General features: G+C 54.6%; 1 protein-coding gene across 2 annotated transcripts in view; it reads right to left on the reverse strand.

Annotated features, from left to right (window-relative positions):
* FAM78B (family with sequence similarity 78 member B) overlaps nt 1-12,262 on the reverse strand; it is an 86,373-nt gene extending 74,111 nt beyond the window's left edge. The window contains exons 1-2 of one of the 2 annotated variants that reach the window (XR_002480798.1): nt 12,000-12,013; nt 4,150-4,267 (exon numbers count right to left, since the gene is read on the reverse strand). Coding sequence is in view for 1 of the 2 variants with exons in the window: in XM_021698440.1 (XP_021554115.1) it covers nt 12,000-12,262 (263 nt within the window). In the remaining variant the exon portion in view is untranslated. Of the gene's footprint in view, nt 1-4,149; nt 4,268-11,999 lie in introns of both variants that reach the window. The other variant, XM_021698440.1, reaches the window with a different exon arrangement.
* Nucleotides 12,263-12,449: the final 187 nt, after the last annotated feature.

Below are 12,449 nucleotides of genomic sequence, written 5' to 3' on the forward strand. Positions count from 1 at the left end.
GAAGAGTGCAGGCTTAGAGGGTATGTGAAGGAGGACAGGGTGGCTCACGGCCTCCCAGGGCAAAGGACAGCATGATCCTCTGGCTGGGAACCTCTCTGCATTTCTCTGTCCTACCTCAGAGAGAAAGAGAGGGAGTCCGACAGAGAGAACCCAGGAGGACAGGGGCCAGGGGCAGGCATCTGGCTAAGGCCCAGCAGCCTGACAGGGTGACTGGCCCAAGATGAGCAGAGGGCCAGAAACCAGGCAGGGAAATGTTGACATGGACAGAGAGATGGTGCACATGGTAGACAGGGACAGGGACTTGAAACTAGGCCAGGAGATCTGAAGGTACCTCGTCCTCCAGGGAGGGCCAGAGGTGGGTCCCCGTGCAAGTTTTGAGAGGGAGGCCCTGGCTGGAACAGGACCGTGTCAGGGGGAGGCAGACCACTTGATGTTGTTCAGAATTTCCAGAGGCCTCATGATGGGCATCTTGCAGTGGTGTAAGACAGAGCTTTGGAGCCACCAGATGGGCCGAGGTGATAGGCGGCTCGGAGGCACACATGGCCCCTCTGCCGTCCTTCCTTTAGACCCCCCTTAAATCCCACCAAACTGGGTGTTGACCTTGACCGGCTGCTTCTGTTCCCCTCCGCCCCTCCCTTCCTGATTGAGAGTAAGCAGCCAGCACACTTAGATCATGCCCTGTGCTAAAAGGCTACAAGTGAACAAAATATAAGAAACAAAAAATGGAGAGAAACCCAACTAAAAGCCACAACAGAAACAGAGTCTTCAGGCTGCTAGGATATCCCTCTCAGACTTGCCCCATCTGCTCTGCTCCCCAGGAGCCTCCCAGCTGAGCCCTGCTGTCAGGGGAGGGCCCCCGGCCCCTCACAATCTGTCACTTTTGACACCACTTGGATCTTGTTTCTTCTGGACCTGCCAGGGGCCATGAAGCTACCTTGCCTGAGTGTGGGCAGCGGGGGCCAGGGGGCCCATGTATGGCCCTGAGTACGAGGGAGGTGGGGAGGTAAGGGAAAGGGATTCTGAGTTGCTGGGCACCCGGGGAGAATCTCACGTTCTCCACACATCCCTCCTCCCTCAGCTGCCAAACCCTCCCATTTCCTGCCACCTGTGATGGGTACCTCTGGGGAGACCCTCGCCTTTCCTGCATGCTAATCACCGTCTATGGACGCTGGGAAGAGGCTGGGCTCTCTGCTCCTGGCAACTGTGTAGACATCCCTTGGGCTGATGTGAGTTCCTCCCTGTCCTGCCGAGGGCCAGGCCCTTCCTGGACTCTGGGCTGCTTCCTCTCTTGGGCATCTCTGCCCAGAAACCTGGACCGTCAGCAAACAGGGAATGGGGCGGTGGGGGCAGGGATGAAACAGTAGGATGTGGTGACCCAGTTACTACTTTACGGACTAGGGGTGCCCGGGGTCGGAAGGACTTGGGTCACTGGCTGTGTCATGGCCCCTCTCTGGGCTTCGGGGTCACCATCTGTTAAGATGAGCAGGGGGCTCATGAGTTCCCACGTTGCCTTAACATTCTGCGACTCGTGGATGATTCTGCTGACCCACTACCTGCACTTTTCTGGGTGTTTCTCTTGAATCTAGACTCTGCTGTGACTGGTAGCTGGTAGCTGGCAGGGTAAAGAATGCGAACTCAGGTGCTGAGAGGGTCCCTTGGGTCCGACCCCAAGACCCCAGTCTCATTAACGTCATGTCCTGACCAGCTGAGCAAACCAGCTGGGAGGCGAGGAGGCTGGCTATTTCCAATCTGATTAAACCCTTTGTTCCCCAGGTTTGCTCAGGAAGGACAAAAGCAAGTGCTCAGGCAATATCCTGAGCCCCCCCCCTTATCCATTTATTGGTTCATTCATTCACTCACCCCTTAATGAGGCAGCATAATGTCACGGAGTCTCTGGAAACCTGGTTTCTAATCCTGGCTGTCACCGATTAGCTGGGCAATGCCAGGCAAGTTAGTCAACCTCTCAGGCCTGTTTCTTCATCTCCAATTCGGGGAAAGTAACAGCCTCACTTCACAGATGTGCACACGGCACATTTAGCATGAAATGCGTGTTCAACAAATGGCTGAGTATCGTTGAGTAAGCTGCTTATGGCCTCATGGGGATACAGACAATAGGCAAATACCTGCTCCTTCCTTAAAGCCCACATGGGGCCCAGCACCAGACAGGCTCCCTGGCTCCAAAGGCCATGAAGAAATCTTGGGAGTGTGGGTTTAGTTTTCTGACACAAATTTCTTAACAAAATGTGAAGGTTATTCATGAACGTTTGAAACAGATTTTCAATTATTTGAGTCCCTTTAAAAAAATCTGGTTTTGAATTGAGTCCCCCAGCCTCAGGTGTGGATGCTGCCATTGGGAATGGAGGCTCAGCTGGTGGCCCTCAGGAGGAGGAAGACAGGGCGGCATCCTGCTCTCCCAGAACCAGCCTGAGTCCCCTTCCAGCCTCGTGGTCCCCACACACCCCAGCACCTGACCCCGGTCCCCTACCCCCATGCCAAGAGCAAAGCAACATCTCATTGGCCTGTTTCTGGCCATTCCCAACTTGCCAAGGCATGACTCGGCCGCCACTCATGCCCAGAAGCCCCGACCTCCTCAGCCCACCTGCCCTTCAAGATGCTGACCGAGGATGCTGGTTTATTACTCCCCATTAGCCAGACCTCTGACAGCCTCTGAGCACCCCAGCCTGGCACAGGCCCAAAGCCAGCTTGGAAAGGTCAGGCCCCAAGAGAAAGCGCCAGCCAGAGGCTTTCTGAGGCAGGCCTGTCCCAGAAACCCCACTGAGGTGCCATCAGACACCACGGTCTTATTTATTTCACTGTAATCTGACAGCCTGCACATTTCTCTCTGCTTCTGTTGAATACATTGGGATGTTCCTATCTGCCCTCTCTTGTCTTTAGAGGCCACAAATCCTGACTGGCCCGGAGGTGCCCAATGTGCACGGCTCTAAGGATGACCGTTCCTGTCCCCAGCTCCTGTCCGGGGTCGGCCGACTGTGCACTTGGCACAGGGAGGGACTAGGGAGGAGTTGAGAGGCCTGGGCCCCAGGCCTGCCCCACCCCAGGCCTGCCAGGGTGATCTTGAGCACACTCTTTCGTCTCTTCGGGCCTCCACTTACTCATGTAAAATGGGAATGGTTGCTCTAAATATGTTTCATGATTATCGTCCGGTTAATTATGTGAAGACTTCTTATAAAGAGACAAAATCATTTTATATGGAGAGAATAAAATATATTTATGACAACAGACATATTAACAATAATTTGGATGCAAATCATTTCATTGGTCCCATCTGTCCACCTGGGTTGCGAAGTCTGCAGCTTACGGCTCCTTCCGGAGCTGGAACAGCATGGCTTACACGCTCTAGAATCGTCCCCAAGTCCTAGGCTTCTCATCTGACTGACACTGTCACCTCAGGAGGGCCCGGGACAGGGTGGGGAGTCCCCGCGAGGATATGGCTGAGTTGCAGGCATCCTGTCCAGGAACTGGAAGTGCTCAGGGTCCTGCATGCCACCCAGAGCCCACAGCTCAGAGCAGATCTGGGAGGGTGACTTCTGGGTGGGACGAGGGGTAGCCACCACCCACCCCTGAGTATGTGTGGAAAACAGCCCTGGCTCCCTGTGGGCAAAGCCAGCATTTCTCCTCCCCTCTAGCTCTGAGCAGGGCCGGGGAACAGCAGCTGAGCCGTCTGGGACCCATTCATCCTCAGAGTCTGAACGCCTTTCTGCCCGGAAGCCCCAGGGCCACAGCCGTGACCTCCCTGTTCCTTGAAGCTGACTGAGAGTCATCCTCTAGTGACAAGAGTCACGCTCCATCATGATAACAATAATGCGTGCATGGCACATTTCAGTGTGGAGAGCTCTTTCACGGTCTTTACCCCCCAGTGACGGCGACAGGACAGATTTCATCGCCCAGTGATGTGCGTGCAAAGCAGACACCGAATTGTTAAGGCATCTGCTAAAGGTCACATGACTGGCGCTCGAACCCAGGTCTTCTGACCTGAACCCCGGCGCTGGGGAGCCAGCGGCTCTATCTTCAGCCGGCACCGTGAGCCGCTGGTTCCATCTGGCTAGCATACCGGAGCCTAATGAGGGAGAAGGGTCCGCAGGGCTAACGTGGTGGCCTGAGGCGGCCTTGGGAAAGGAACAACAGTACCAGAATTCCCAGGAGCCAGAGGGATGTCCGTCCTGTGAGCCAAGGGTCCTTCCGCCACCAGAAGTGAGTCTTCTTTCTCTTCCCGATCATCTGTCCAAACAGCGATGGTCTGGAGAATCTGAGGGACGAACAGACTCTGAAGTCCAGGAGCTGGGGGGTCTGGGTCACTATCTGCTGGTGACCATCAGGGCTGACATGGGACCCCCAAGGAAGCTCCTGGAGGAGGCGGCCCAGGGCTCAAATCTGCAGCCCAGACGCCGGCTCGGCGTCCCTGAGAGCTGGGGGCTGCCTTCTCTGTCCCCCCCCCCACCCCCCAGAAAGAGCTGCTGTCGCTGCAAATGTCTACCACCACTCTCAGCAGGAGCTCTGAGACGTCCACGCCCCTGACCTCAGAACAACTCTCTCCATTTCCGAAGGAGTGAGGAAACACACGAATCAGAGAAACACGCTACAGCTAGGACCGTTTTGGAAAAGACTAGGGAACTGTAGAGGGACAGCGATATTTTGCAGAGCGAGTTCTGAGCGCCTCCTTCCTAGGAGAGAAGGCAGCGGGTTAGAAAGAGCAGGGGGACAGGGGTGGCCGGGGCCTGGGCTCTTGGCGGGGCTGCTGGCCGGCTGAGGCCCCGGGCCAGCTACTGAACCTCACTGCCACAGGAGTAGCCCCCCTGGCTGCTGAGATGTGCCGGGGGGCCCTGTGTGGAAAGCACCCGGCACCGAGACCTTTTAGGTCATCTCCTTTACCTCCCTTTGGGGCCCTTCAGTAGCACACCTCCCAGACTCAGGAGGCTTTCCTGGATGCGGACGGTTCTCCCGCCACCTGGACACAGGCACCCCTCTTTCTAAAACCCACTGCGACAACTCCAGGGTACCTCGCTGATTTGGGAGTCCCGGTGAGAACGGCAGGCGGCTCCCCCAATACCATGTGGGGGTCTCTCTGAAGCTGGCGTGTGCGCCCCAACCCCTCCCAGGGACCCCGGCACCACGTGGGCCCTGCCTGACTGGGAGTGGTCACCGGAACGGTTACCGCTGACTTCGCGTCATTTCTCTTCTCGTGACAGCCATCCTAAACGGCGGCCACTTCTCGGGGCCTGTTTAGTGTTAACACATCAGAAAAGGCAGCACCTCTGTGATCAGCGACCCAAGCAGCCGCACGAGAAAGGAGCTACCGCATCAGCCACCCGGGGCCGCGGGGCAACCCAAGCCCCTCCTCAAGGAGCGCTGAAGCACCAGGAGGCCCCAGGCCGCAGCAGCCGTAAGGGCGAGGTTTTCTAGTGCTGCTGGGAATGGGGTGCTGGCCTGTCTCCACCACTGCCGGGCTGAGCCGTGGCAGCACACAGACAGGCAGGGTACAGGGTCCGAAGCCAGTCCCCGCGCCGCCACCAGCTAGGCTTGTGCCCTCATGTCCTCTGACCTCCGTGAGCCTCAGTTTTCTCCTCAGGAAGATGGGCACACTGACAGCATGGAGCTCCCAGGGTCGGCGGAGGGTCAGCCAAGATCCGAGTGCTGGACAAATCGGAGGGCAAGGGATATTTGGGATCTTGTGCCCCACACTGGAGTCTGCAGTCCCCTACCCAATCGCCAGCTTTCTCTCTTCACCCGGAACACGAAGCACCTGCAGACAGCTTTTGCCTCTGCTGCCTGGTGGACGGTCACTGACACCCTGCTGTCCCCATCCACCCAGTGCCCGGCTGAATTGTAGCATCTGGGTTACACGAGCCGCGTTTCATTTTTAACTCCCCTCCTAACCCTTGTCCTGACGTCCCCTCTGGGTCCTCCCATCCCTTCCAGCCCCAGGGTTGTGCTTTATCTCCAGTGAGCTTAATGCTTCCTGATAAGACCTGCTAATCCTCGGCCACTCCTCCTCTCCGAGATGGAGAAGATTAGAGGCAAAGGGTGAGGCCAGCTCCCCTTCAAGGGCACTCAGGACTCTCATGAGGGAAGTGGATCCTGTTTCTCATCTCATGCTCTCGACTGGGAGTCCCTGACATTTCTGGTGAAGTGCAGCTCTAGCCCCTTCCAGGTCATGAGCCCCCCATCCGGGGATGTAATGGGAACGGGGGGGAGGGTGGGTGTTGGTGCAAGTGGCCTGGGGGCTCATCAGATGCCTGAAGGAGGCATCTCTATGACTGAGGAGGGCCACATGCAAAGCCATACCGCACGTGCAGGCAGCCGCAGCCATGGTCACGAAGGAAACTGCTAGCTTTGGGGGAAATGACCCGAAAGAGCGGGGTACTAGCACCCACAGTCCTGAGATTCAGACCACGGGTCAGTGATGCAGGTGAACGGTGCTATGACATGGTCTCCGGGTTGCCTCTCCTTGGGCAGACACCGAATGCCACTTGATCACAGGTAACGCGAAAGTGAGGCTTGGGTGTTTGCTGAACACGGCTCCTCGTGCAGACCTGGAGGCAGAGGAAGTGACAGTCGGGAGCCCTGCACTGAGGAGCAGTGGATCTGCCGGGGCAACGCAGAACGAAATGACCCAAAAGCATAGCGGCGTTACACTGTGTATGTGCTAAGCGACGGCTGGGACGTCTAGAGTTCAAGAGCTTGGTCGGGTTAGCCTTGGGTGTGATAGGAAAAGCTGATTTTGAGGGGCCCCCTGGGGGCCTAGTCGGTGAAGCATCCGACTCTTGGTTTCAGCTCAGGTTGTGATCTCAGGGTTGTGAGATCAAGCCCCGTGTTGGGCTCTGTGCTCAGCGCCGAGTCGGCTCCGGATTCATCCTCTCCCTCTGCCTCTCCCCGTGTGTTCTCTTTCTCTCAAATAAAAAATAGGTTTTTAAAAAAAGCGCTGATTTTGAAGACAGACATGATTTGTTGAAGATGACACAGACTATTCGAGGTCCGAAAAAAATGGCTCATTTATTTTTCAGATGTTTATGGAGGGCCTGCGAGGAGCTAAGCACCATTCATAGGGCATAAAATGGATACAATATCTGCTTTCATGGGGCTTATATTCTAGCAGAAGGGCCAGGTGTTAAACAAACATACAATTACAGTCTTACAAACTATAACAAGTAAAAGAATAGTGTCTCATTCAAGAGAACAGAAGAACCTTAATTTGAACTGTGAAATCCGGGTGGCCTCTGAGGAGGTAATGGTTTAGGCCTGAATAAGGAGTAGGAATGTGCTAGAAAAGGGTGGGCAAGAAAAGCATTTCAGACAGAGAGCAGCACAAGGAAAAGTTCTGAATTGGGATAAAGAAGCTGTTTTGTTTGTCTGTTGTTGTTTTTTTTTTTTTTTACAAGTGGAAACAGGTTGACATGGCTTAAGAACAGAAAATTCGGAGACTGGGATGAGGCCTTCACATTTCCTACCTTTTACAATGAAAAGTCAGTAAAAGAGTTTAAGCAGGAAAGTGATAACATTTACGTTCTGAAACTATCACTTGGCCACTGTGTGGGGAAGAGACTGGAGGGAGGGCAAGAATGAAGGTGGGAAGTTTGGCTGGATATCCTCTGCTGGAGCAGGTGATAGCTGACTGTGACCTCCCTGTGAGGATATGAGTGGACGCAGAGTGGTGGCTGGATTACAGAGCTATCCCAGAGACGGGACCAGGGGGGTTTGATGATGGACTGGACGTGTGGGAAAATATCTAGGATGACACACAGATGGTTCAGCCTGAGCAGCTCAGGGGCTGGAGATGTTCTTTACCAAGATGGGGGAAGATTGGTGGAGATGCAGATTTGGGGAGGGAGCTGGAGTGGCAGTCAAGAGTTCCGGTTTGGGTACATTAAGCTTGAGATGTCTTTGAGACAGCCAAAGGGGAAATCGTACACTGACCGATACACACACACACACACACACACACACACACACACACACACACCCTATGCCGCAGGTGACTGCGCATCACACAGAGCATCGATTGCCATGGGGAAGGATAAAATTACCCAGGGAGAGGATCCAATGAGTAAGGTCCTCATGAACTGTACTCTGAGGTAAGACAGAGAAACAGCTAGAAAAATAGCATCAAGCTAAAAGATGGGAGTGATTCAAGATGGAGGAAGCTGTCAACTATGCGGAATATTGCTGAAATAGCGAGTGTCTCTCAAAAGCATCTGCTGGATTGGTAACATGGAAGTCACAAACTGAGCCAGAACAATTCTGGAATGGATAGAAACCAGCTTGGACTGAACAGGCAACAAAGGTGGGCAGGTAGTGTCAACTTCTCATCAACACTGACTCCCAAGGAGGAGTCGAGACAGGCGGGAGTGAGCTCTGACCTCCGCAAGTTTCACCCAGGCCAAGGGTCTCCCAGCCTTGGGCTGACCACAATTCCCTCACAGCTCCATAAGATGACGCACATGGGCTCAGAGAGAGTGGGGAGGGCCTTTAGCCATTGCCTGTCCTCCCTCTGACCTCGGCTTCACCTCATTCATCCTTGACACATGAACCCCACTCTTTGTTCAAACCTCACTCAGGAAACCTCTTGGGTGGCATACTCTAGCATTCAAAACTGTTCCATCACAAAGGTTTTATGTCTCTGTTGAAAAGCCCCTGCATGGCCCAGAGGTATGAAGAAAGTAGGAAGAGCCTCTCCACGCTGGTTCAGAAGACCTGACCTCAACCTTCTCCTTTCCAGGTCATATTGTCCTAGGCCTTTCCCAACAGACCCTGGCCTGCCTTCGGACCTCATCTCCCACTGCTCTCCTACTTGAAAGCTCCACTCTGGCCTACTTATGCTCTCTTAAGACACCTTATATTTTCCTGCCCCCATATATTTGCTGCTCTTCCCTCTTAGAATGAGTCCCCCTCCTTGTCTAGCTGAATCTTATCCATTGCTCACATCCAGTTCCAGTCCTTCTGCCTCTAGAAAACCCTGCCTGGCTTCCCACCCCTCTTTCCAGATTTCTCCTATACTGCTTGGGAGCAAAGGCTTGTTCTGCCTGTGTCCCTCCCTCCTACACTGAGGAACTATGAAGCTGCCTGCTTGGTCCTTTGCTTTCTTTGCTGGTGCCCAGACCTGAGAGGCACTTGATAAATATTTGTTTATTGATGGGATGATTGACAAAAAACCAGGGGCCCTTCATTCCCGAAAAATGAAGACTTGGACCAGGGCTGCATTAGCGGGGTTCACCAGGGCCAAAGGAGAAATAAATAGAGGACATAAGTATTCACCAGCCTGGGTTCTATGCAATCATGTGAGAATGTTCCAAGTCACTTGAGTTCAAGTTCAAATTAAGCTCCAGCCATCATGATCATCAACTGTTTCAAATGCTCCTTCAGAAACCTACTCCTTCTTGGAAATGTTGAAACTTTAAACCACAAAAGCTCATGTTTTCTTTTAAGCCTGTCACTAGAAGTTTCTTGCCATTTTAAATTATGGATTTCCTCTGGCAGTCCCTTTTAAAATGTTGAAAAGGCAGCTTTCTAACCTATACCCTCTGATCATGTCATGCTTCATGTAACAAGACCATTGCAGAGGGGTGAAAATTCAGCCTGTGGTATTTTTTATCCCCCCACTCAAGATACTGGCTAAAGTGGGTAATAACCAACAGATTGTGAAGACTTCCATGCAATATGAGGTCCCATTAAAAAGTTTGTCCTGGCTAAGTTTTCAGGGCATACACATTTTGTGGAGATGGGTTCAATCCAATTTGGGCTCCAAAGTATGCTTAAACACAGCAATTATTGCAACCATGAAAACAGGTGGACTCTGGACCCAGATCTCCAATAATATGCTTCATGATATCTTGGGCACTGTTTTGCTTCCCTGCATCAATATGAACACTGAGAATCTTAAAATACTGATAGTAGCAGTTGAAAAACAAAGCTCTTTTCCAAGCCCCAGAGGCAAGAATTCAGCAAGGAAACATCAGGGAATAAGTGCCCCTCAGACCCAACACCAGTTCATCCCCATTGAAGCTGGTTCCACGGTGGACACACTGTCCCCCAGATTCAAGGATGTTTCACTACTATGTCTGTTTATATCTCAACTCAGCTTTTCCTGAGGTGGGATATGTTTTCTTTTATGGAAAGAAATTATTTATTTGTTTGCTTTTGATTTACTGATTCACAAGAGATATAAAGCAACAGAGAGGCCTGGCTGTGTAGTCCGGGGAAAAATGCTCAGTGCCTCCTGGCCTCCTCTGCATTGGCCCCAGACTGCAATTACTGCTCCGGTCCCCGCCCACCCAGGCAAGGTGTACACCACCATCAGGGCCAGGACAAGAGGGAAGGCCTTTGCCTGGTGTGGGGCTTGCTCTGGCTTCGCTGGAAATAATGGGTTTCTAAAAGAACAGCTTTAAGAGACCCATGTGTTCAGATATAATCATCCTTTGGAGGGTGTGTGTTTTTAAATGGCATGATTCACCCAAAATAATATGTCCCCCATTTCTTACATCCAGCTGTCTTCCAGAAAGATAAGAACACAGTGAACAGAGGCATATAGGAAGAAACTAGGCTCTCGCACATCTTCACTAGGAATGGGCCTTCTCCAGCCCTCAGCTTTTATGCTTAAAGAGAAAAGTTCAAACTCTTTGAGGGGAAGGCAGGGAGAACAAAACAACCTGTCAAAATCTCTTTCAGCACCCATGACTAGTGTTAACTTACATGCTCTCAGAGTGCAGTTAAAAACCCTGCAAGCTGCCATTTAAAAAAGATCGTTTGGCCTTTCAAAATCGAAACTCCCTTGCCCCATATATTCAATGGATGAACCTTGGGAGCTCCAGAGTCCCCGGTTAATAAATGAAATGAGGCTGGATTTCCAGAAGAGGGTTTCTCTAGAGGCCGCAGGCTAATTAGGGTGCTCCAGACCAACACCGTAGCGCAGGTAGAATGCAGGCCCCAAACCTTTTAGCCACTGTGGTCGCCAACCACTCAGAGTCGGTTTCTGCAAGGAGGCTGGCGGGGAGTTGAGCAAAGTGAGTAACTAAAAAGTCCTGGGCGCGACAGCCCGCAGTCTGCGGCTCTGGGGCAGGCTGCGGACTCCGGGTGGCGGCCGCGGAGTCGCAGCGGTGCTGGGTCTCCCCGCAGCCGCCCAGCCCCGCGCGCACCGAGCAGCGCTGCTGAAAGAAGTTGGAGAGCTCCCAGCTCGCCGACTGGATTCGCCGGTGGGCGCTGGGGAATCCCTCCCGGCGCCGCAATTAGTAAAGTTCTGGAGCAAGTAAGGACCCTGGACAGCCAGGAGACGTGTACTTGCCCGGAGCACAAGGAAAACCCCGCGCCGCGCCAGCCCCAGACCGCTCGCACAAGGTGCCTTCCCGCTCCCCACCGCCGCACAACTCGTCCAGAGGGCGCCGAGCCAGAGAGGCGGCTCCGCCGGGCTTGCGGCTCCGAATGGAAACGCCTGCAGCCTTCCCGGCCTGGGGCACAAGGGCTCGAATTCAACAGCGGAGGGAACAGGGGCAGAACCAGCAAGTCCCGCTCGGACGCCCGGGACCTTCTCCTCCAAGCCCTCTCGGGCTTTTCCAAAGGACGCGCGGCACAGCCGGTGCGCCCCCGGCGCTCCACTCCACTCTTCTCTCCACAGGTCCCCCCAAACTCTTCCCCCCAAACTCCCATCAAGCCCAGACGGCTCCCCGAAACTCCCAGGGCACTCGCCAGCCACCCCCACGTCCGTCTCTCGAACCCTCCTTGTCGCGTTCTCGCCGCCCCGCGCCCTCCTCCTCGCGTTCACGGGGAGTCAGAAGCAAACCACGAGAAGATGCCTTCGCGAGGAGCCTCCCTACACCCGCCCTGTCACTGAAACAAAAGCGCAGGGAGGAGGGAGGTGGAAGAGGAGGCGGGAGGAAGGTTTAGAAAGAGGATGGGGAGAGCGCTAAGAAGGAGCTGAGGAGGAGGGTCGGGGTGGGGAGGAGAGACGGGGCCAGGGACCCCGCTCCGGCTCCGCGCCGCCGGTCGCTTACATGCCCAGGTCGCTGTAGGTGTTGAAGAACTCCATCTGGTTGCACGCCTGGATCCAGCCCACCACCCAGGTCTCGTGGCGGGGGATGGGGGGCATGACCACGCGGGCCGAGGCTTTGAAGTAGGGGGTCTTGTAGCGCAGGACGATGGGCGAGGTCTCCTCGATGCGCGTGGGGCACTGGTCGATGGTGGCGCACACATCGTACACCACGATGTTCTCGCGCCGGATCCGCGCCTTGCAGGTGATGCTTTGGATACAGCCCATCCTGCCGCCCGGCGCCGGCGCGGCGCGGCGTGGGGCAGCGCGGGGGCCCGCGCGGGCAGCCGGGGGCGCCCGTCACGCCGGCATGGCGACGCGCCGCCAGCTCCCGGTCCCGCTCAGCTCGCGCCTGGGAGCGGGGAGCCGCCGCCGGGCATCCTCCCGGGAAGCCCCCTCCTCCGGCCGCCGCGCG

Source organism: Neomonachus schauinslandi, chromosome 6 (assembly GCF_002201575.2).
Source record: "Neomonachus schauinslandi chromosome 6, ASM220157v2, whole genome shotgun sequence".
Classification (NCBI taxonomy): domain Eukaryota; kingdom Metazoa; phylum Chordata; class Mammalia; order Carnivora; family Phocidae; genus Neomonachus; species Neomonachus schauinslandi.